The 24,870-nt window shown below is 42.3% G+C and overlaps 1 protein-coding gene across 2 annotated transcripts; it reads left to right on the top strand.

The window, feature by feature from the left end:
- On the top strand, positions 1-24,389 carry prkaa1 (protein kinase, AMP-activated, alpha 1 catalytic subunit). Of its 2 annotated transcripts, XR_013932566.1 has the most exons (10): positions 1-181; positions 3,652-3,793; positions 9,132-9,225; positions 10,414-10,558; positions 11,492-11,579; positions 14,120-14,344; positions 15,353-15,869; positions 18,016-18,142; positions 19,099-20,096; positions 20,127-24,389. XR_013932566.1 is itself a non-coding variant. In XM_080420020.1 (9 exons), the coding sequence occupies exons 1-9, from the start codon at positions 76-78 to the stop codon at positions 19,401-19,403; spliced, it is 1,749 nt and encodes a 582-aa protein (XP_080276146.1). In that variant the 5' UTR covers positions 1-75; the 3' UTR covers positions 19,404-24,389. The 2 variants fall into 2 exon arrangements, 1 of the variants encoding a protein (XP_080276146.1); XM_080420020.1 differs by having other exon boundaries at positions 19,099-24,389.
- The last annotated feature ends 481 nt before the right edge of the window (positions 24,390-24,870 follow it).

A 24,870-nucleotide genomic window follows, 5' to 3' on the forward strand; every position in this document is an offset into this window, starting at 1 on the left:
TTCCACCCGCAGCTAGCCTGTAGCCAGCCCAGCTAGCTCCACGGCAACCAGGCCACTGCGGGACCAACAGCAGCCATGGCGACGATGGAGAAGAAGAAGCAGCAGCACGAAGGCAACGTTAAAATCGGCCATTACATTCTCGGAGACACGCTGGGAGTGGGGACCTTTGGGAAGGTTAAAGGTACGTTTAGGTGAATGTTGTGTCACTGTGCACGGAGAGGGGGGAGTAGTAGGTAGGGGGGGGGACAAAGGTTGGAAACTGTGCTAAGCTATGCTTGTCAAGCTAACTTTTCACACAACGCAACATCAACACACTTGTTGTGTTGGCCTGACTGTCTGCAGCCTTTAACTCATTTACTACTGTCTGTTGTGACCGTTTTACTACTTTGTGTTGTGTTGTTCGCGCGTGTGACTTGTTCCAACGGCAGCTGCTGTGTTGTGTAAATGCGTGTAGAACTGGCACCGATTGACAGGAATGTTGTAGTGTTATTGATTTGGTTAGAGAGGGGCTATCTGTCTGCTAGCTATAGCTAACGAGCGTGAAGTCCACTTTGGCAGGAGGAGAGGAGCGCCACCAGGAAGCACTGTGACTGTTGCTAAATAACTGACTGGAGCTCTCTAGTCTAGTGACTGCTGCTAAGTGAACTAACTGGAGCTTCAGTGACTGTTGCTAACTGACTGACTGGAGCTCTAGTGACTGTTGCTAACTGACCATGGAGCTCTAGTGACTGTTGCTAACTGACTAACTGACTGACTGGAGCTCTAGTGACTGTTGCTAACTGACTGACTGTGGCTAACTGACTGGAGCTCTAGTCTAGTGACTGCTGCTAAGTGAACTAACTGGAGCTCTAGTGACTGTTGCTAACTGAACTGGAGCTTCAGTGACTGTTGCTATCTGACTGGAGCTCTAGTCTAGTATAGTGACTGTTGCTAACTGAACTGGAGCTTCTTCATTGACTGTTTCTAACTGACTGGAGCTCTACTGACTGTTGCTAAACTGGAGCTCTACTGACTGTTGCTAACTGACTGGAGCTCTGCTGACTGTTTCTAACTGACTGGAGCTGTGCTGTACTGACTGTTTCTAACTGACTGGAGATCTACTGACTGGAGCTGTACTGACTGTTTCTAACTGACTGGAGCTGTACTGACTGTTGCTTACTGACTGGAGCTCTACTGACTGTTTCTAACTGACTGGAGCTGTGCTGTACTGACTGTTTCTAACTGACTGGAGATCTACTGACTGGAGCTGTACTGACTGTTTCTAACTGACTGGATCTCTACTGACTGTTTCTAACTGACTGGAGCTGTACTGACTGTTTCTAACTGACTGGAGCTCTACTGACTGTTGCTAACTGACTGGAGCTCCATTGACTTTTGCAAACTTAACAGGGTCTTCATTGGCTGTTGCTAACTATCTGGATCTTCATTGACTGCTGCTGAGTGTTGCTAACTAATTGGAGGTCCATTGACTGTTGCTAACTGGTGCTCCATGGACTGTTTCTAACTAACTGGGGGTCCATGGACTGTTGCTAACTAACTGGGGGTCCAAGGACTGTTGCTAACTAACTGGGGGTCCATGGACTTTTGCTAAGTGGGGGTCCATGGACTGTTGCTAGCTAACTGGGGGTCCATGGACTTGTGCTAAGTGAGGGTCCATGTACTGTTGCTACCTAACTGGCGCTCCATTCGTCCTGTTGTTTCAATATCTCTGGAAGATGATATGAATCATGACCTGGGCCCAACTAGACCTCTCTGGTTGTGTGTCATTGGCACTGACCAGGGCATATTCATTAAGTGTGTGTGTGTGTGTGTGTGTGTGTGTGTGTGTACACATGCATATCAGGGGTTATGGACATTGACTGTTAAATCCTCAATGCTAACTGTTTGAGTTAAAGACCTGTAGGGTACAATACATTAGGTTCCTAACTTCCTATCAATCATTTAGCTGGGGACCCTCTTAGCCACTTAAGTGTTTCATTTGTACGTTAGCCTGGCTCGCAAATGACATGCCTTTCTCCAGACAGTGTTCCTTGGAAAACAAAAGCCTAATTTATACTGTGTTGTTGGCCAAGCCATGGCTTATAGCTCAACTCACAGAGCCACGGCTTAGCTCACACAGTATAAATGTGTTATTTACGCCATACCTCACATTATAGATTCTAATGCGTTAATAATCAATGAAATCTCTTCCAAGATGACCACTAACGACACTGCATGACATTTTTCCTCAATGACTCATTGACAACGGGAGCTTGGGTTAATATTTGACCCTCCAGTAAAAAGTTAAATGGTATTGTGCATGCATTGCAAGCTTCTCTTTCCTGCTTTGTGTCCAGATTTACAGTTGTCAGTTCCGTTTAACGGGGGGGATTTTCAGTTTGCCCGGATCAGCTTCGTTTTGCTGTCAGTGTTCAACGGTGGTCAAGCTTCTGTGGTTCTCTTCGAAGCTGCTGCGGTTGCCTTATTTGATTGGGCTATATTTATCCCTTTTATCCTAACTTTGGTCTTGTCTTTGTCTCTCATGCAATACTGTTTTCTATGTGTGCTCATAGTCCAGGACCGCACAGTTTGATATCCATTAGGCCTTGGACCAGGGGTCATCGCCATGCTGGCCTGTGGTGGACATTTTTGTCAAAGTTCCATTTTTGCCTTTGACGTACAAATGAGTGGACTATAATATTACCAGAAACGCATAAAGAGCTATAGCTTTAAATGAACGGTGTTTACAAATCATGTGTGCGCTCTCTCAGAGTTATGGGGGTCCTTGAACATAAAAAGTTATAGAACCACTGTCACTCCTTATGCATCATAGTAAATCAGTGTCATACATATTCTGAAGAAAACCTGGAGACTGACATTCAGTAATTGGGTCTTATGATCAAAATGACAACATAATATACGTATGTAAAAAAAAAAAATCTAAAATTGTCTTGCCACAGACACATTTGTCCGTGTACGGACACATTGATGACCCCTGCCTTGGACCCCCATTTGATCATATTTGGGGACAGGGACCCCAACCTACTCTGCATGAGGCCATGGAGCCCCATTTGATACATTTTTTTAATTATCTCTGGGACCCCAATCTACATTCTAAAATCCTCAGTGTTTATTTATTTATTTAACTTAAGAGTGCACAAATGGAACCAAACGGACACATTTGTACACTCTGAGTTACAGACCTGTAAGGGTCCATTTGGGACCCCTGTTTGGCCCAGGGTGTTTTTCCCGGTGTTTGGCCCAGGTGGACAGGGTTTTGAGGTTAGGTTCAGTCATAATTTCTGTGAGGTTAGGGTTTAGACGCAACCTGGGGTGACACACCAATGAAGGGGGGGGGGGGGGGGACCCCCGCTGGTCCCCAGCAGTGTTGCCAGATTCTGTGAGAGAAACAAGCAACCAGGTCTAGGAAAACCAGCCCAAAAGAAGCGACTATGGGCCACATGTGCACTTTAACATATACATCAGCTATTTGAAAATAGCAGATCTACAAGCTCACAACGCGTCACGATGCAACGCGTTGAGATCTTGTAGATCGGCTTTATATTTTTTTAACAAGCAGATCTGGCAAGCCTGGTCCCCAGACCCAACATTTGAGATTGAGAACCAGTGGTCTAAAATGTCTCTAAATTCTTTTGAACTTTTATCCCGCAGTGGGCCAGCACGAGTTGACCAAGCACCAAGTGGCAGTGAAGATCCTGAACAGGCAGAAGATCCGCAGTCTGGACGTGGTGGGAAAGATCCGCCGGGAGATCCAGAACCTCAAGCTTTTCAGACACCCTCACATAATTAAACTGTAAGTCCCTCCATCCATTCACAGCCTTGTTTGCTGCCCCTGTAATCCTCCCAAATGCTGCCACATTTGGTGCCACTTACTGAGGCTATTTTTAAGGTTTTAACCCATTCAGTCCGGGAACGCGTCTACAAATGTCTTCTAAATCCTTTTATTTTTCTTAAAAAAAACGTATACGGTAATGTTGCTATAATAATATCAGTGGTTCTCAAACCTTTTCATGTCAAGGACCACCCAAAATTATATGTATTTGGTCGCGGACCCCCGTCTCAAAATATTTTGCTCCAGGGACCCCCAGAAGCACAGATTTGAGTTACAAATGTTTGCTTAAAAAATATTTATTCTAAGATTTGCACACATTCATGATTTTTCAAAAATAGCAGATCTACAAGCTCATTGCGCGGCACTCTGTGCCGCGCAATGAGCTTGTATATCTGCTATTTTTTTATAGCCAAAGTATGAAATAACGGCTCTAGCTAAAAATCTAAAATGACGCCGATGCGTTCCCAGTCTCAATGGGTTAATGGTGTATTTCTGGTTGACCCAGTCTCTTCTCCCGTCAGTCTCTTGCGCTTTATTTGTTGTTCATTATTGTTAATCTCCTCTGATGACCTCTTTGGCGTTTACACTGGAGCTTTGAGGGCAGACTTTGTTTTTCTTTACAAAACGTGACTAACATTTTTCTTTTTCTGTTTTAATCTGTTGCACCAGATGTAGGCCTAGGGCGGGTAACATGTAATACAAAGATGACTTTATAAACCAAAAGAAAATGTAACTAACTGGAATCAGACCCCCAATTTAAAGGAGTAGTTCACGCATCTTTTTAAACTTATTTTCTATCAATTACACACACCCCACGAAGCCTTGAATTCATGGGAGATTTCTTTGTTTTTGTGGCATTCCTGAGCCAGTAATTTTGATGACCGGATCATCGGTCAATAGGAGACTCAGTGGGAGACTCTTTGAGTCCGCCGGGTCATTAAAATTATTGGCTTAGGAATGCGACAAAATAATCTCCATGAATTCAAGGCTTCATGGGGCTGTGTAATTGATAGAAAATAAGTAATTTTTTGGGTGAACTACTCCTTTAACTATGATAGTACATACCGAACTTGCCTTGTAACATTGTGTTCAAAATTCAATGATGGATCACACAACCTTAGCCCTGTGTGTGTGTGTGTGTGTGTGTGTGTGTGTGTGTGTGTGTGTGTGTGTGTGTGTGTGTGTGTGTGTGTGTGTGTGTGTGTGTGTGTGTGTGTGTGTGTGTGTGTGTGTGTGTGTGTGTGTGTGTGTGTGTGTGTGTGTGTGTGTGTGTGTGTGTGTGTGTGTGTGTGTGTGTGTGTGTGTGCATATGTCACAGGGTGAATGGAGAACCAGGTAGATTGAAGACAGAGCGCTTGTTTTTAGGCACGGGGCGAGGCGGGGCTTTTCGAGATAGGGTTTATTAGCGAGGCTCGCGAGGAGGAGAAGGAGGACGCGGCGCTGCGAGGCGGGGGTTTATTACGTGAGGCTCGCGAGGAGGAGCTCCTCGCGAAATAAACCGTCCTCCTTCTCCTCGGGGAAGGAGGACGGTTTATTTCGCGAGGAGGAGCTCCTCCTCGCGAAATAAACCGTCCTCCTTGAGAAGGAGAACGCGGAGAGGCGGGGCTTTGATGTGCCGACGCGGACCTGTCTTTTGTTGTTCCCCCCCACATAGCAACCAGGAAGCTACGCTAGGGGAACGCTGAACACGCGTGCACACGCTTGTCCACGACGGAGGCGCGCCGACTTAGTGGAGCTTGAGGCCGAGGAAGCGCGCCCTCGCGCCTCCAGGCGCGAGTGCCCGCGCTGACGGGCCGATGCTCTACTAGTCGACTCAGCGCCGTTTGAGTTGTAAACCGATAGGGACAGAATAGTTCTTTTCATGGATCACTGTGTGTGTGTGTGTGTGTGTGTGTGTGTGTGTGTGTGTGTGTGTGTGTGTGTGTGTGTGTGTGTGTGTGTGTGTGTGTGTGTGTGTGTGTGTGTGTGTGTGTGTGTGTGTGTGTGTGTGTGTGTGTGTGTGTCAGGGAGAAAGTAAAACAAAAGCCAGAACACAATAAAAGTATCTTAACAGTCCTGCTTTCAATAAACCAAAAAAAGCACGTGCGCGTGTGTGTGTGTGTGTGTGTGTGTGTGTGTGTGGTCGCAGCCATATATGTTTGTGCACAAGCCTGGCTTGTGGCTCCCTCTAGTGTTGCTTCTACAGAATTGCTGGGTGGGTGGTAAAAACGAACGCGCCTTCTTCAATCTACCTGGTTCTCCATTCACCCTGTAACATATATATATATAGTGCACTAACTTATGGGGACCAACCACTGTACACAATATTGTCCGTCTTAAAGGGGTCATCAAATTATTGGCTTAGGAATGCAACAAAAACAAAAAAATATCCATGAATTCAACTCTCCATGGGGTGACTAATCTATAGAAAAAAAGAGTCATTTTGGGGGTGAACTATCCCTTTTTAATGGAGTCCCAGCCAGGCAGTCAGAAATGTTGTTCATGCATTGTGGCTTGTGGTATGACGATAGTCACCATAAGGCCATTACATAACAGCTACCAGTGTTACCAACATGTTATGAATAAAGGGACGGTCATTGGTTGTGTTGACAGAAACTGCTACTGTGTGTACTTTGTGGCCTGAAGTGCAGTGTGTGATCAATTGCGTGTCGTCATTCACATTGTGTAGGCTTTAGGGCTGGTAACTTCCCTCAGAAATGATATTCGAATATTGGTCTTAAAAATTGGCGATATTCGAATATTATTACAAAAAAAGATATTTATAAAAAAGTTATATATATATTTTTTTATGTTTATTTGACAGGAACAATACAAAAAACATTGTATTGTTCCTGTCAAACATGAAAAAAAATAGATTTTATTTTTTATTCGAATATTAGTTTTCATATTCGAATATACATATTTCCCCCATATTCGAGGAATATTCGAAATTTGAATATTAACTCTCTCAGTGCCAAGCCCCGAGTTATCCCGAGTTTTAGGGTTATACCCTCAGTGCCAGAACGAGAAATCCCGAGTTTAATTTTATTTATTTTTTTAAAGTGTTCAGAACCCAAGATATCATTATCTGAAGATTTGCAGCTCCATCCACTCTTTGTTTAACCTATAACTGAAAAAGGCTGTATCTCGCTTCCTAAGCACTTTTTTTTTCTTTGAAAAAACAAAAAAAAATTGCTGGCAAAAAAATATTTTTTTTTTTTCATTGGCACTGAAAGAGTTAATTTACCAGCCCTAATGTCGTCATTCACATTGTGTAGGCGTCTGTTTTCCTAGATGGATATTTGTTCAGTGTTGTTTATTTACATAATGCTGCTGAGCTGTCCCCCTCATCTGTTAGTGTAGGGCTGGCTAAAGCTATTTGGGAAATTTGTGGAGAAATTAGTCTGTGTTGTTTTGAGGTCAGTGTAGTGCAGACTGTCAGATTAGCTTAGATACATTTTGGAATGTCAGCCTGTTGTAATAGGCAGGAAATGTGACTTGTGCCGTGCTCCGCCACACTCCACACACACACACACCGACGCAAAGGTCATCCATCCCTGCGAAAACCATGCTGACGTGTACTTTGACTTAAATTACTGTATAGCCTCGACTTATACTTTGTCCTCTATGACGGCGTCGTTGCCTGAAAATGGCAGATCTATAAGCTCACAGTGCCTTGCACCCATGATGCGTTATGACAGTGGTTCTCAAGCAGTGGTCCGGGGGACCACCAGTGGACCTTGAGGGGGTTCCAGGTGGTCCCCAGCTAAATGATGGAGAAGTTGGTAACCAAAGTTTGGTAACCACATGGAAGATCTTTAACTCTTGAGAGTGTAAAATGAAACCACGGGTCCATTTGGCTTACCGGTAATTGTACGCTCTCAAGAGTTAAATTATTGTTAAACATTTGCATTACTTAATTTACATGAAGTCTACACAATTAGGTAATGTAGAAGAATTGTTATTTTGATCCACGACAACAAAATATGCAAAGTTTTGGGTCTGCGAGAGGCTAAATCTCATCAAATGGTGGTCCGTGGCTCAAATACCGAATAAATAATGGATCTTGATATGAAAAGGGTTGAAAAACCACTGTGTTATGAGCTTGGAAGTTTACAATTTCCGGCATGTGGCACTGTCGTACGATAAAGAATAAATTGGGCATATATATTACTCCATCACAATTTATAAAAATTCTGTGATATAACATTTCTCCGTGCCGTGCTGGAAGATGTTAATGTTCATTTTTGTTGTTCTTTTTATTAACTCCCGTGTCCTCCATGTTGAAGACCGTGACCTTGGTGGAGCTAGACAGACACTGTACAGTAATCTCTGTCCAAAATCATTAAAGCTGGGCAAAAAACTAAAAGGATTAGTTGTAGAAAACCTGATTAACACAGGTCTGACTAGTTTAATGAAAATCTGTGATAATAAATACTAGTCAATATTCTATATGTTTTAACTGAAAACCCATTGTTCTGTAGCGGTACTGTTTGTTTGTATCCTATAAGTTGAGAAAGCTTAATTGATTTGTATGTGAAATAAACAATGTTAATATCACCTAGGCTCTGTCATATTAGTTAGACATAATACAGATACAGTTCATAAATGCATACTCTTTATTTATTACTTAAAGGTTTAATGACATTCACTTTTACACCACATTCAAAGTCTTTGTCCTGGTCCTTCAAAAGTGTACAAAAAGTTTTAAGTGAAAATTCCATTCCAGTGATCCATGGCAGGTGTTTTTCTCTCACATTTCTAAAGCCTTTTCAACTGCAATGAAAAAAGAAATCTTTGCCTGCGGGTGTCGCTGGTGAGGGATTTTGCCTGTCAATCATCGCCTCTGCTCCGCCCCCCCAAAGGAAAGGATAGGGGAGGGGAGGGGCGAGGAGGAGAGTGGGCGGGATTAATCGACTGTGACCTCACTGTCGAAGGGCCAAGCTCAGATTACTTTTCAGCCTAATTATTCAGAAAACCCCAGACCACAGAAAATCCACTGAATGTTCTAAGTTCAGGTTTTTTGGGTGTAATTGAGGTCATAAAACCCCAAATAAAACATTGAAAATAAAAAAAATGAAAATGAATGTCATGATACCTTTAAAGCAGCACCATGTAGCAGGCAGGCTCCGCTCTATTAGCTCAAAGGTAAACATTCAGCACGTGCGGAGAGACCCGAGTTAAAAAAATCTGTGGTAGAAGAGGAAAGTTACATAGTTCTGTTTTAAATCCTGATCAAATTTGAACTTAATTTTCAAAGAGTAGTCTGTGGTGAGATGTGCTGCTCATGGATTTTGTGATGCGTTTGTTATCCCTGCAGGTATCAGGTGATCAGCACCCCTACAGATATCTTCATGGTGATGGAATATGTCTCAGGAGGAGAGCTCTTTGACTACATATGCAAAAATGGAAAGGTAATACATCTAGAGCTGCTACAGACGAATATAAGTCATCCATTTACGCTGGGAAAATGTAGACTCTGATATGTTTCATCACGCTGCGACAACTTGTGATTTTGTAGATCCCCCTCTACTTGTAATGCAAAGAACCATATAAGTATATCATGTTTTGTATTTTTTTTTACTAATCAAACCCTGATTATACACATAAGAGGGGAGATTGTGACATAGTGAAGCTGTACTCAATAAATACCAGGCTAGCATGAAGTGGCGTCTCTTGACTCTATAATATTCAGATTATCAGAACATAATCATAAGGCCAAGAAAGGATGACATCTTCCAAGTCGATGTTTGTCACAAGACAAACTTAAGACAGCCTTAGAGGCATGATAATAATGAAGACATTAAGGCCTTACCTAACATGGCCTTACCTAGCGTAACATTGACTAAACGGCAAGGACAGAATCCATTTACATTGTGTTGAATTATGCATCTCAAATTTCAAGTCTGCAAGTTGCTTAAATAAACAAAAAATAATAAATTTCACAACCCGATCCGACCTGATGTCAGTAAAAAACAGCCGGTATTTTCAGTGGGGGGAAAAAATAAGCTTTTTTTTTTGTGAGACAATGGATGAGATGTGAGTCATTCCTCACAATGGCAACAACGGATTTAAAATCAGCCTACGCTAAATGAATAGGCCTATAGTCTAAATCTTTAGGAGAGTTGGTATGTTGTGAAATGAGATGTGCAGGATTATATCACTGTAAATGTATAAAGTCTACCGACGGCTTTCAGGTTGTTTGTGCTTGTTGTGACTTGTTGTGAGCTTATACGTCTGCTGTTTACGGTGCCTGACACTGGCATGCAGCCAAGTATGAAGAACCAAGCATAACTCGCAAGAGAAAGTCCCCATGTATTTAAGTTCTCAGACTGATTTCAGTCATTTGGATTCCATAGAAGCCAGCATGCCACTTCCATGCCCTTCTATGGAAGTGTGTTGCACAGCGAAAGTAGCCTATCTACAAGCTCTCAAGGGCTTGTAGATATCCTGCAGCTCGCCAGAGTTTAGTTAGCCATACAAAGATTTTTCAGTCGTGTGATTTATATTTAGCTTTTAATCCATGAGTCACACACAAAGCACTGGCAGTGGGTATTGTTTCTCATCTTTTGTACTTTTTGTTTGTTGCTCTGCTCCGACAGCTGGATGAGAAGGAGAGCCGTCGGCTGTTCCAGCAAATTATCTCGGCGGTAGACTACTGCCACCGACACATGGTCGTCCACCGAGACCTCAAGCCAGAGAACGTCCTGCTCGATGCCCAGATGAACGCTAAGATTGCAGACTTTGGCAAGCCCCCCCCCCCCACACACACACACACACACACACACACACACACACACACCCCACACACACACACAGATGCACACAGTAGCAGTGTTGATTTTGTCGCCTAAAACTATGCCGGAAAATGTTTATCGACTACCTTTTTTTGTTGCGCTTTGAAAATATCTCACAAATCGTCGCAGTCTTGTAGATCAGCTATTTTCAGCATGCAACCAACCAAAATCGGGCATTACGACGCCATCAAGGCACCGCCATTTTAGTCGACTAAATCAACTGTAGATTTTGTCGACTAAATATTTAGTCCACTAAAGCTAGACTAAAACTAAAACATTTCAGATGACTAAAATATGACTAAAACTAAATGGAATTTTATTCAAAAGACCGAATAAAACGAATTCAAAGTGTACTGTCAAAATCAATACGGCACAGTAGGACTGTCCGAAAACGGGTCGACAGACTATCGTTTTCCATATGAGTTGTGTAAGGCTATGTGGCATTAACCCATTAACTGCCAAAATAATTTCTGGCCGCGTTTGCCCACTGCCAGAGATTTTTCATTGAAAAAAAAAAAGTACTCAGGAGCCGAGATACAGATTTTTTTAGTTTTAAGTTAACAAGGAAGTGGATAGGAGTCTAGATCTTCGAAAAATCATATCTCCTTGGTCTTTGGGTCAAAAAAAAAATGCTCACGTAGATCTACGCGACTGGCACGTGGCGGCTATAAATAGGTTCGCGTAGATCTACGCGACTGGCAGTCAATGGGTTAATGTTAACATTAGAAAATACATATACTGTATCTTGTTAATTAAAAGTTCTCACATACAAGCTTTCCCACTTTTGAGTCTCACCCTTCTTTATTGTGGTCATCTAGGGCATTATAGGGCATTAAAAAGAAATACAAACCTAACGTGTAATTTATTGTACAATGCTGTGCAGGTTTATCAAACATGATGTCGGATGGAGAGTTCTTGCGAACAAGCTGTGGTTCTCCGAATTATGCTGCTCCAGAGGTCATCTCGGGGAGGTAATGTTTTTTTTTCCAATTAACTATATTTAATAAAATGGGCATCAAGCTAATTTTATGTCATGGGCCAGACAGCGCAAAATCACCTTAACCCATTGACTGCCAATCGTGTAGATCTACGACCAAAAACCAAGGAGATATGATTTTTCGAAGCTCTAGACTCCTATCCACTTCCTTGTTAACTTAAAACTTAAAAATTCTGTATCTCGGCTCCTGAGTACTTTTTTGTTTTCAATGAAAAATCTCTGGCAGTGGGCAAACGCGGCCAGAAATAATTTTGGCAGTCAATGGGTTAATGCAGGCACGACCAGTTGTGCACATGTTCTCTTCAAGATGCTTTTCAACCTGTTCTCACGTGTCTCAGTCTCCGCTATGACTATAAAATGTTTAACTTTACAAATTATTTTATGAAGATTGTAATCACTATTATAACTTACAGTAGCCGTAGGCTAAAAGAAAGTAGTTATGGGAGATTAGCAAAGCAGTGCGATGTTATGGGAGATTAAGAAAGCAGTGTGATGTTATTTTGGTAGCCCCACCCTTTCCATGAGTAAACCATTTGAAAAGGACCATTAGCAGACACAGATGTAGAACTGCCCAAATTGTAATTGTAGGCTACACAGTTGGACCACAGTTGGACCTAATTTTGATCAAGATAATGAGTAGAAGCGTGCACAGCTCCCTGCGTAGCTCTCATGCACAGCTCTCGCCGGGTGCAAGGTTGACAGAACAAACAGAACACCAGCACTCATGGATTCCTTAATCTTCTATTTATTTATTTATGGGGGAAAAAAAAATACACACACGTTTCTCCAACGTGTGTGTCAGCGTGATGCTGATGATTATAGCTCAAACGCTTCCCTTTTTCACAGTAAACAGGATACTGAAATTCACTTTTTAACTGTGATATTTTATCGTTGTACATTTCCATGGCATGTCGTGATTATTCCATGAGTCATACTCACAGACTGCAAAGTGGGGGCGATTAACTGGGTCGTTCTGGGATAGCTGGACAGAATGGGGATTTACTGGAGTCACACACAGCGGGGTGGCTATCTACTGTCAATCAGTCTATTGCAGGGGTTCTCGTTTTTTTTTCTTCTTCACATCAAGGACCCCCAAATTAAAGGGTAAGACCACTTTGGTAGAGGTTTGGGTTGTGTAGTTACCTTGCCATGATGTAACTCCAAAGGTGGGCAAGAAATCAAAAATAATTGCTCCATTGATTAGAAATTGATCATTCAAAATATGCTCCTCATTGACTTACATTGTACGCTGAAACAGCTCTCAAAGTCACTATTTTAGCACATAAATGAACCCAAACAAAGCTGATTCAGACAATATAGAACATCACCAAACCCAGTACTGTTTATTTTTTTAATAAAAATGTCAACTTCCTGCTGATTTTACTATTTGAAGATCCGGATCCACGGATCCAGTCCGGGTTTTCTTCTTAATAAAAATAGCAAAATCAACAGGAAGTTAACATTTTTATTAAAAAAACAAACAGTACTGGGTTTGGTGATGTTCTATATTGTCTGAATCAACTTTGTTTGTTTATGTGCTAAAAGAGTGACTTTGAGAGCTGTTTTACCGTACAATGTAAGTCAATGAGGAGCATATTTTGAATGATCAATTTCTAATCAATGGAGCAATTATTTTTGATTTCTTGTCCACCTTTGGAGTTACATCATGGCAAGGTAAATACACAACCCAAACCTCTACCAAAGTGGTCTTGCCCTTTAAAGCCTCTCAGTCTGTTATTTCTTCACCTGGTTGGCCGTATGTAGAACAGCAAACAGATACAGGCTACCATTCTTTTTTCAATGGAAGCCAGCAACATGAAGATGCAAGGATGGTGATACATCAGACGTTTGTACAAAAGCTACAACAGCTACAAAAAAGTTTCTGGTTTCAACTCCAGATACAAAGCTTTGCATATGCTGTGTAGCTGTGTATCTTTTGTATCTGCCAGTGTGAACGCACTCAACGCAGCAGCATAAGAGTTTTCTGAAAAATGTATGTTATATACCAGGGGTGGGCAACTTTGATGATGCCACTATTATTTCCACACTCACTCCAGAGGGCCACACTGCATATACTGTTGGGCAGACACCTCTTATCTCCGTATTTTAACTTTTTAAAATGCCATTCTATGTCACACAAAAGTAGCAGGTAGCATTTTTTCATTGGAATCCAGACATTTTTATGTGCTATTTTTGAATTAGAATCCTGAAAAGTAACAGTTTTATTTAATTTCAAATGCATTTAGTTATACTTATGTTAACTTTATGACCTTAAATACAAATGCATTGGACATAACAAAGACAATAGAATCTTCGTCAGCTGAAATCAATAATATATCAGTATTCCGATATTAACCTGCGGGCCGCATTAAGTGAAGGTGGGGGGCCGCATGTGGCCCCCGGTCCGCCAGTTGCCCATGTATGTTATATACTTTATATATATAGCTGAAATCTAAAATGACATGGATGCTTTCCAGGTTTTAATGGGTTAATGCATGTGAACCATGTCTCCAGGCTCTACGCCGGTCCGGAGGTGGACATATGGAGCAGTGGGGTGATCCTCTATGCCTTGCTGTGCGGGACGCTCCCGTTTGACGACGACCACGTGCCAACCCTCTTTAAAAAGATCTGCGACGGCATCTTCTTCACGCCACAGTACCTGAACCCCACCGTAATCAGCCTCCTTAAGCACATGCTGCAGGTGGACCCCATGAAGAGAGCCACCATCAGAGAGATCCGGTGAGCTTCAGTGGGATCTTAATTATTGGATGATTCAGTTGGATAGGGCTGCAGCTATGGATTATTTTACTTAGAATAGCAATTACTATGTTAACGAATCGATGCAAATTCTTTTTATAATATATATTTTTTCATAATCTGCTAAAATGATTAGTCTGATTAACCATTTAAACTCTATTTTATACTTTGAAAATAGATATACAAACTCACAACATGTAGCATCTTGCAGATACTGTATATTAACTGTTGCAGCCCTAAAATTATTGAAGGATCCTACTTCTAGATTCCAAATGTGAATTAGGTGTAACTCTTAGCATTATTTGCTAGTCCTGGCCTGCTATTTGCTCTGTCATTATTAAAAAGCTTGACTTATAGACCAAGTATTTGTTTACCAACATTGAGACTGGACGCACTGTATCATGTAATGAATTCCCAACAGATCCCCAAACCTGTTGTTTTGGGGACGCACTGGTTTCAGTTCATTCAACCTTGTGTGTTGGCTAGTGGGGTGCGCCCTAGCGAGACATATACTTCATCGCGCAACGGTATTGCTCGCTGACATACAAGCTCACAACCGCGCCGCGGATGCGACCGGTGTGAGCTTTGAGGTCTGCTATTCTCGGCGCGCGGGACGGAGCATAAATTAGGCTTGACGGGCTGCAGCTGCGCGAGCCAAGCAGGCTCTGGTGCCGTGATCATCGAGCGCTCCCCCAGTTTTTATGACAGCCACTGGAGGTGGGGTTTGGGGGACAACTGCTTTGAATTGCTATTATTGTACACAACAGAAACCAAGGATTATATATTTCCAGAGCGAGAGTAAGAATCCTAAGCATTCTTCCTCCATACTCTGAGAAAAACAGCATCTGAAAGTTATGGGATGCATTTTTACACATGAGTGCAGTGACCACTTTAACATTGCATCATATGAGCGGTGGGGTTCACTTGCATACTGGTTCTTATCAGTGTGACGTTGTCTGATAAGGGGGGTCTTATCTTTGCGTCCCACAGGGAGGACGAGTGGTTCAAAGAGGACCAGCCCAAGTACCTCTTCCCCGAGGACCCCTCGTACACCAACAACATCATCGACGACGAGGCCCTGAAGGAGGTCTGCGACAAGTTCGAGGCCACCGAGGAGGAGGTGCTCACCTGCCTGTACAGCCGCAACCACCAGGACCCGCTGGCCGTGGCCTACCACCTCATCATAGACAACCGTCGCATCATGAACGAGGCCAAGGACTTCTACCTGGCCTCCAGCCCGCCCGACTCCTTCCTGGAGGACCAGCACCTCACCGCCTCCGGGGCCTCCTCGGCCGTCGCCATCAAGCCCCACCCCGAGCGCGTGCCCTTCCTGCTGGCGGAGAGCCCCCGGCCGCGGCACACGCTGGACGAGCTCAACCCGCAGAAGGCCAAGCACTCGGGCGTCAGGCGGGCCAAGTGGCACCTGGGCATCCGCAGTCAGAGCAGACCCAACGACATCATGTCGGAGGTGTGCCGCGCCATGAAACAGCTGGACTACGAATGGAAGGTGAGATCCGGTTGATGAGAGACGTGATAAGGGCAGGGTTGCCAGATCGGCTTATTATAATTTCCCAGCAAGATTTTTATTTGAAAATAGCCGATCTACAAGCTCACAACGCGTCGCATCGCGACGCGTTGTGAGCTTGTAGATCTGCTATTTTCAAATAGCTGATGTATATGTTAAACTGCTCATGTGGCCCATAATCGCTTCTTTTGGGCTGGTTTTCCTAGACCTGGTTGCTTGTTTCTCTCACAGAATCTGGCAACACTGAATAAGGGCCTAATGGGCTAATCTTATTATGCCTCATTTATACTCGGTAGGCCTGTCACAATTATTACATAATCGTCTTAATTATTTGAGATAATCGCAATTATTTTAGCGTGATCGTCATAATCGTTTCCACGTTGAAAACCTTTCACACATTTTCAAATATAAAGAATAGCAGAAATAGCTGATCTACAAGCTTACAACGTGTCACTTTTTGTGACTCATTGTAAGCTTGTAGATCAGCTATGTTCTGCTATGTTTACAAATGATTCATATTTCAATTTCTTTGTATATTTCAGTTATTTGTCATATCTGCCCTGTGAAATGTTTGATCTCAACTTACATTTGTAATCATGACAGCCCTAATACTTGGTTGCAAATAGCCAGTCTACAAGCTCACAATGTGTCGTTAGTACATCTGTGTGTGTGTGTGTGTGTGTGTGTGAGAGTGAGAGAGACACTGCCACAGCAGTATAATTGACGTACTGTAGCTGCCTCAATGGTCAAAAAGTCAATATTAAACCAATTTGGTTGCTGTTCATCTGTTATAATTCCACCTGACCTAGAATGGAATGTTGTCATTCCACTTTATCTGGCGTAATCTTTAGATTAAAAAGTGAACTTACCAGACGTAAGTATGCGTCACTCAGTTGGCCCACATGTTTGAATTTGCTTGTGAAGGACAATTTACAAGGGAAATGCATTTCCTGTTTTGCATTAACCATGATAGGATGTAGCCTTTTAAGTTTGTGTCTGGGTTTACAAGATGAAGTGGCTTTGCAATTTAGGTTATTAGACCAATGATTCTCATACTTTTTTAATAAGGACCCCCTTTTGAAATGCATTAGGCCACGTCCTCATTTGATACGATTTGTATATGTGGGACTCTAAAGGTGGCTGCATGCTACCATTTTAGGTGATAACCCTTTCACTTTTTTGGTAAAAAACTTTTTCACCTAAAAGGTGATTTTTGATACTAGGCGCTCATAGTCGGCTGATGTCCGTTTGCTTTCTGCTGCGCTCTGTTCCGTGTCTCCCCTCTGTTTCAAAACACTGTTCACAATGTGCCTGTGAAACCAAGGGGACCGCCCACCCAACTTCTAGACCAATAACAGCGGCAGGGTGATTTCGGTTCGTAAAAACAGAGAGATGTGTTGGGGTGAGCGGTGACTCGCTTATCACCGCGGCTCAGTGACATCATGTTGTAGTTTTCCAACCACCGCGTTGAGAGAGAGGGTGATCATCTAAAAGTGGAGTAAGCGTCCAGCTTTAAACACGCTGTAAAATCCTCAGTGAGAGTGTACAAATAGAAACGAATAGACCTGTAAGGTTTCATTTGTACACGCTCTTGAGTTACACACCTGTAAGGGTCCATTTGGTTCCTAAATAGAAGTAATTTAGTCAGTGACCCCCCCTGGAACCCCTTCAAGGACCACTCATTGATTACAATGTGGATTAGACTATGCCAAGCCCAGACGTTCCTCATTCTGTCATTGTCATTGGCTGACACTGTGGCCCTCGTGTGAAGTTGCTGCCACCTGAGCATGACACCTGACACGCTGATAAAGATTGTTCTCACACTCTGTCTGATAATTCATTGGCTGCCTTTTCACGATCACATAGATAGACTCTGTTTATATACTGTGCATCGCAATACACAATTAATATTCTTGGTTTCTCTCTACCTCTGATGTGATACCTGAGTCAACACAAACATCAAGAACATTCATTAAAACCGGCTCTGCAGGTTTTTACTGAATGTTCTTGATGTGCGTGTTGACTCTTAGGTTGTGAATCCATATACTAATGGTTCATAATGTGTGTGTTGACTCTTCGGTTGTGAATCCACATACTAATGGTTCATAATGTGTGTGTTGACTCTTAGGTTGTGAATCCGTACCACTTTCGTGTGAGGAGGAAGAACCCCATCACTAGCTTGCAAGCCAAGATGAGCCTTCAGCTCTACCAGGTGGACAGCAGGACGTACCTCCTGGACTTTCGTAGTATAGATGGTACGCTGAAACTACGTTCCATGTTCTATCATTTATTGCAACTTCATGATGAATGCAAAATATCCTTTTTGTTTTTAGTTTTTCCCAAAAATGTGTTTTTATTCTTTCAAAAGATTTTCATACACACAAAAAAACATTATACAAAGAGTTTCAAACGGTTTCAAACCGTATTTTCAAAAGAATCTTAACTCATTGCGTGCCATTAACGTGTTTCACGTGTTTTACCGCTATGGTGCAACGTGCCATTAACGTGTTTCACGTGTTTTTGAAAAAAATTGAAAAAAAACTCAAAAAAGAACCCAAGATATCATTATCTGAAGATTTGCAGCTCCATCCACTCCTTGTTTAACTTATAACTGAAAAAAGCTGTATCTCGCTTCCTAAGCACTTTTTTTTTACTTAAAAAAAAAAAATTAAAATCGTACTGGCCAGAAATAATTCGGGCACTCAATGAATAAAAAAGAAATGAATGAAAAAAAGAAAAAAATGAATAAATAAAAATGGATTTACCAAAGCGCTTTACATAGATTATGCATTACATTGACCCATTCACTCACACACACATTCATACACCGATGGTGGAGGAAACCATGCAAGGCACCAACCTGCTCATCGGGAGCAATTAGGTCAAGGACACTTCGACACTAACTCAAGAAAGTTAGTTCTGAGAAATTGTGAAAATAGCTGATCTACAACCTCACAACATGACACATGGAGCTTGTAGATTGGCTATTTTCACTATTAAATGGGGGCATACGTGGTTAATTCATAATGTGTTCGTGGTCCCAGGGAAACACCACAATTCTTGGGTCCCGACCAAAAAAGGTTTGGGAACCCCCTTTTATTAGATGTAGCAAAGATAAGCATTATTTCATTTGCTTTGTCAAGAATCTGTACCTGAACGACTGAGTAACTTGTATGTTATGGTATACCTAACCTCTCCGGGTGTTTTTCAGATGATATGCTAGAGACTAAATCTGGGACCGCTACCCCTCACCGCTCCGGTTCAGTGGGAAACTGCCGCACCACCATTAAGAGCGACGCGGACGGGGAAGAAGCAAAGGGGGACGCCGCGGGCATCGCCACGCCCGCACAGCCCGCCGCCAAGGCCGCAGAAGGCTCCATAGCGTCGTCTCTGACCTCGTCCGTGGACTCCATCGGCGGGGGGGGGGAACCGAACGCCCCGTACCCCAGGCCGGGCAGCCACACCATAGAGTTCTTCGAGATGTGTGCAAATCTTATCAAACTGCTCGCACGATAAGCTCGCAAAACACAATCGCTAGCCTTTTTTTTCCTCTCCGAGTGTCTTTATAAGCAATAAGCATGCAACTGATTCATGGCTCACGTTCGTCCCCGAGCACGGGATGAGGTGGTTGTTGCCATGGCACTGATGCAAAGGTTGGGGCGTCCTCCTTAAACTGCTGGGATGTATACTATACGCAGCTGGCTGGTCAGGGGGATGTCAGAGGAGTTGAGGGGGTAATGGGTTCTAGGGAAGCACGAACGGCAAAGCTCCTTTGATAATGACAGAAGTAACTTTTAACGAGAAGGTTTTACATTTTCACGATCAATATTTCTAGCGGATGAAACACCTCTCTCCCGATTTGATCACGTCCCACAAATAATAACGTACTATTATAAGTTTTGAGTGATTACACTGAATTTTCTGTACTGTATAAGTCAGTGAGCGCCGCTGTTCGTCTCAGTACAAGAGAACAAAAGAAAAAACAAGTTTTTGGCCTGCAGTCACAGAGAAGTGAAGCCACAGATTGAGGTTAGAGTACGGACGTAGTGGCCCCCGCGGTAAAGGATGCAGGACGCACTTTTGCACATTTTTCTTTTTTGTTCTTGCTGCTCTGTTTTTCTCTCATTAAGGGCTTGACATGCTTCGTTTGCACGCCGTGCCTGCACTCCGGAAATAGCCGCTCTGCTAGGGCTTGGGCAATATATCAACGTTAACATCGATATCGTGATATGACACTAGACACCCATCTGGCTTGGTTACTGGTACAATAATTAATACCAGTAAGATTTATAATGCTGTATTCTACAGCAGGGGTTCTCAGCTGATTGTAAACCAGGGAGGCATGCAGGGACCACCATCCTGACCAAGAATCAACCAGGGGACCACTGTTTTGTCAGCTGGGGATGTGGGTTGACATTAGGGGTTTTCTCGAGTTGCACATAGTATCTATTCTTTGCTATACGTTTAGATATTGCAAAAGGTAAAAAACGCTTTATTGATTTTACTGTAAGCTCTGGGAATTCTGCCTAACAGCTCACCCAGAACCTCTTTGGTAGTAATTATTCAACTTATAAGTACAATTGGAGCACAAGCCTCCTCATATGACAGCTGATAATGATGATACTCTTTAATTCCACTATCATCATATCACACAAATACCAAGTATTAATACCTAAGTTTCTCCCCCCACCCCCCCAAAAAAAAAGAGAGGAAAACAATCTTCACTTCCCCTACATTACTGAATGCATGGTCAGGGACCACATGCAATACCTCCAGGGACCACCAGTTGTGCACGGACCACCGGTTGAAAACCCCTGTTCTACAGCTATTTCAAAATTGAAACTATCACATTTAATACTTTGAGCTAGTCACAAAGAAAAGTAGAAGGTGTATAGCAGTATTTGTTACGAGTATGGATCCCCTTTCCTCTTATTTCTACGGTGACCTAATAAAACAAAATCTACGTTCACAAAATATCCTCCTGTGCTGGGGCCAAAAATACTGCGTAGTTCAAAATACTATAAATATTATACAGAACTCTGCCATTGTACAAGCATGCACAATGGCACAAATACAATGGAACACGACTAATAACAAATTCCAAAGATCTTAAAAAAAAAAAGCATATTAGATTTTGTCCCTGTGATCTACACACAAGATCACAACTGCGACCCATTGTGAGCTTGTAGATCAGCTATTTCCGGTGTGCGGCACAACGCGCGACCAAGTATAACTCAGGCTTTGGAGATCAGAGAAGGAGCGGTGCAGACGTCTCTCAGGGCCCTGCATTGGCTTTAATGGGGTTGTCATGGTGATGAGGATGATGATGACGCCCATTGGACTCTGAAGAAGTGCAATGACCCCCCGTAATTCTCTCCACTGTCAGGGGAAAATAAAAAGAAAGAAGAGTGCATTGTCAGAATTGTTTGGTTGTTTTCCTTTTGTGAATTTGATTGAGTTTTTAAAGATAAGAGTTCCATGGTTTTTGTCATTGTTGTAAAGATTTGTCTGAATTTGTCTGTCCCCTACATTTTTTATATATATAAAGAATTGAATATATTTATCAGTGCTTTAAGTGGGGGTAGTGAACGTTATATTGGAAACAGAATTATGAACATATTTCCCCCCCCGCCGCCTGCGTTAAGGACTATTGCTGGATGATCTTGCTTTTTTGTTACTTGCGTTTCAAATCATTATCACATTTTTGTTTATTTTAACCACAATTACTCTGATATCCTTGATTGTCTTTTCAGATGAAAATTAACATTCACTACTCACAAGAGGTTTGTCATTGACGGAATCATGTCATGACATGATTATTATTATTCTGTTGCATTACTTGTATCTGCATTGTTCAGATCAATAGGACATATAGGAGCATTAGCGAATGACATGCCTTCTGCCTACATTGAAGTTTGTGTTCCTGCCACGTTCCGTTTTTACACGCCAATCCATAACGAATATATGGGGCTCAGGACCAATTTGAAGGCGATTTAGTAGCTACATGCAGTGCGTAGACAATGTATTTTGGCAAGGAATAGCCGACATCCCTAATGTTGTCATTGTTACATGTGCTATGGATGTGCTGGTTGTTTTTTGTATTTTTGTTAGGGGTGTATTTTGTCCTCGCATTCCCTTGAGGGGACGACTTTAGATGAAGGTTTAAATCATTTAAACCTGAAACACCCTTGGAGAAGTGTTCTTTATTTTTTTATATCATGAATATGAGTTGTATCCCCAATCTGTTATCCAGATGATTTGACTTTTTATTTTTTAAGTCTTAAGTAATGTCTGTCATTTGGCTGCCTTGTTATCAGTACTGTTGGTATTCAGTTCTGTCGGAAACAATTGGCACGTCTTTGCAATTGTTGATGAATTACAATCTGGGAATTGGTTGCTGTAGTTGAATGAAGGCACTATCACGATGATGCATGTTCTCTTAGTCAGTGGTTCTCGAAGTGGGGTCCAGGGACTCTCAGGGGGTCCTCGAAGGAGTTCCAGCGGGTCCCCCAGCTATATAAATACAGCATCAAAATCAATTTAACCACTTAAACCCTATATATTTACCGGCTTTTTGAAAGTAGTCAATCTACAAGCTCACAACACGTTGCAATGCAACGCTTTGAGCTTGTAAACATTTGAACAATCTGGAATATTCTTGGAAACGTTTTAACAACACAAATCTTGTATGGGGTCCCTGGCACAAAATATTTTCTGATTGGTGTCTGCGGCCAAATATACACACTAATTTGGGTGTCCTTGACATGGAAAAGGTTTGAGAACCACTGACCTAGTAAGTGTTAGTTGTCCTGCCCTGTCTACTCGGTCCAAAAACCCTTCAAATTGATCCAAATGAGCTCTCTGGGATATTGTTCAATCAAGATTCTGAGGCATGGAACGGTTGTAATCAGGTCAATTTAATGAATGTCTGCAGCGGATCTAGTGTAGAAATGAGAACCCTATCTCAGTACAGATGTGTTGATTTGACTCGCGAGTGTACACCCTTGAGTTGATTTAACTCAGATTTGTACAATGTAGTTGGATGCATGCAAGGTATTTGATATGAGTGTTGATAAATAAATGGGAAATAAAGTTGTATGGATACATTTCTTACAGAAATATTTGAGACTGAACAGCATCATTTCTGTCCCCGCTATTTATAGCTTTTAGCATTTACTGAAGACGAGGGTGTCGGTGCTTTTGTCTTAAGACTGTTCTAATTCAGGGGCACGGTGGCGCAGTCGGTAGTGCTGTCGCCTCACAGCTAGAAGGTCCTGGGTTCGATTCCCGCAGGGGACGCTGTGGGCGCTGGGGGCGTGTTCTCTCCTCCGCGTCATCAGTGCCCATACCCTAGGTGGGGTTGGCGAAAGGGCCTTTCTGTGTGGAGTTTGCATGTTCTCCCCGTGTCTCCTAGGGTAGATACCCTCACAAAAACATGCAGTAATCCTGGTCACTATACTGCCTCCCCCTGGCCAGCCGGGGCGCCTGATGGAGGGGAAGGGAACTGGTTGGAATAACGTGTTCCTTCCACGCGCTACGTCCAACCAGGGAAACTCTCCCCTGTCAGGTGACAAGAAGGTCAGTTGGCTCTCATGCATTGAAGGAGGCATGAGCTCGGCCCTGGCCTCCCTAGGTTGGCAGAGGGAAGGTAGTGCCCAGGATTACATAGACAATTGGCACTGGGTGTAAAAAATAGGGTTACAAAATCGTGGGATAAAAAATTAAATAAAAAAAAAAAAAAAAAGACTGTTCTAATTCATTACATTTAACTCAAATTCACAAGTAATGTGGTAGCATTGGCATTGCAACGATGCAACAAATATATTTATAATTCACAGAAATTATTTGTCAACAGAGATGCAAGGGGAGCCAGAAATTGTGGTCATGAGTAACTAGCTTTTACAGCTGTCCTGTCTTATGTGGGACATGTTGGGACTGAAAATCTTGTGGATCAATGTTATTTGGCCAATTTGTTTTACTCTATGGCCTTTGAAATACGATATTGATCATGGTAAAGAAACGCGTTGTGGTTTTTAAAATATTAGCAGTACTTTTTACCACTTAAACCCCAGCATCCATGTTGAGGTGAAAGCTTTTGCAGAAAATAGCAGATTGACAAGCTTGTCGATCTGCTATTTTCAGCTGAAGCTTTTCCCACGATGACGGAAAACAGAAAGGACTAGTAAAGAGCCCTGAAGGACTCCGGTCAACCATATAGGGTTTAAGTGGATAAAGCAGTGTTTTTTTTTGTTTTTGGTATGTGTGAAACCATGATGTTTGGACAACTTCTGGTATTATGAGTGGCTAGTCCTTTAAAGTGGACTATTTATAGGAAATGTCATTGTATCGGTCTGAACTGCTTCTAAGAAACATTGTTCTATTTTTGTTTGGTGTGTAAAGGGACCCTATTACCAGAATTACCTATGTAAATTTCAATGGACAGTGTTGAAATCATTTATATACACAACTGCCTAATAAACAGCTAAATTGCACACATTTCAATGATTTTAGACCGATTGCTTTTTTTTCTTGTAGCCTGGTAAACCATCCCGCTCATGGGAATTATCACGTTATCCAGTGTCTTCTGCAGACCGGTGTGGCCCCAAGCACTGGGTGGGCGTTTTGTAGGAACCAAAACTATATAAATTTTGGCCATTTGAAAATAGCCGATATACAAGCTCACAATGTGTCGCTCACAATGTGTCGCGATTCGACACATTGTGAGCTTGTAGATCGGCTATTTTCAAAAGATTTTTATACATTTGAAAAAAATGTAGAACTTGTGAAATGGGACATTCTGCATAATACTAGTACTTTCTACTTTTGGTATTTTAAGTACATTTTAATACCAATACTTATGTACTTTTACTCAATTAAAATTTGAATTCCGGACTTTTACTTGTAGCAGAGTATTTCTACATTGCAGTATTGACACTTTTACTTAGGCCCTGAGCGCCCAGCACTTGGGGGCCAGATCGGTCCA

The sequence above is a fragment of the Gymnoscopelus braueri genome (genome assembly GCF_963280865.1).
Source record: "Gymnoscopelus braueri genome assembly, chromosome: 22".
NCBI lineage: Eukaryota > Metazoa > Chordata > Actinopteri > Myctophiformes > Myctophidae > Gymnoscopelus > Gymnoscopelus braueri.

Excerpts from the sequence above, each read along its gene's own strand:
- prkaa1 (XM_080420020.1), top strand. The coding sequence starts at position 76 with ATGGCGACGATGGAGAAGAAGAAGCAGCAGCACGAAGGCAACGTTAAA. Across the intron at positions 182-3,651 it reads GACCTTTGGGAAGGTTAAAG|TGGGCCAGCACGAGTTGACC; the intron begins GTACGTTTAGGT and ends TTTATCCCGCAG. Across the intron at positions 11,580-14,119 it reads CCAGAGGTCATCTCGGGGAG|GCTCTACGCCGGTCCGGAGG; the intron begins GTAATGTTTTTT and ends CCATGTCTCCAG.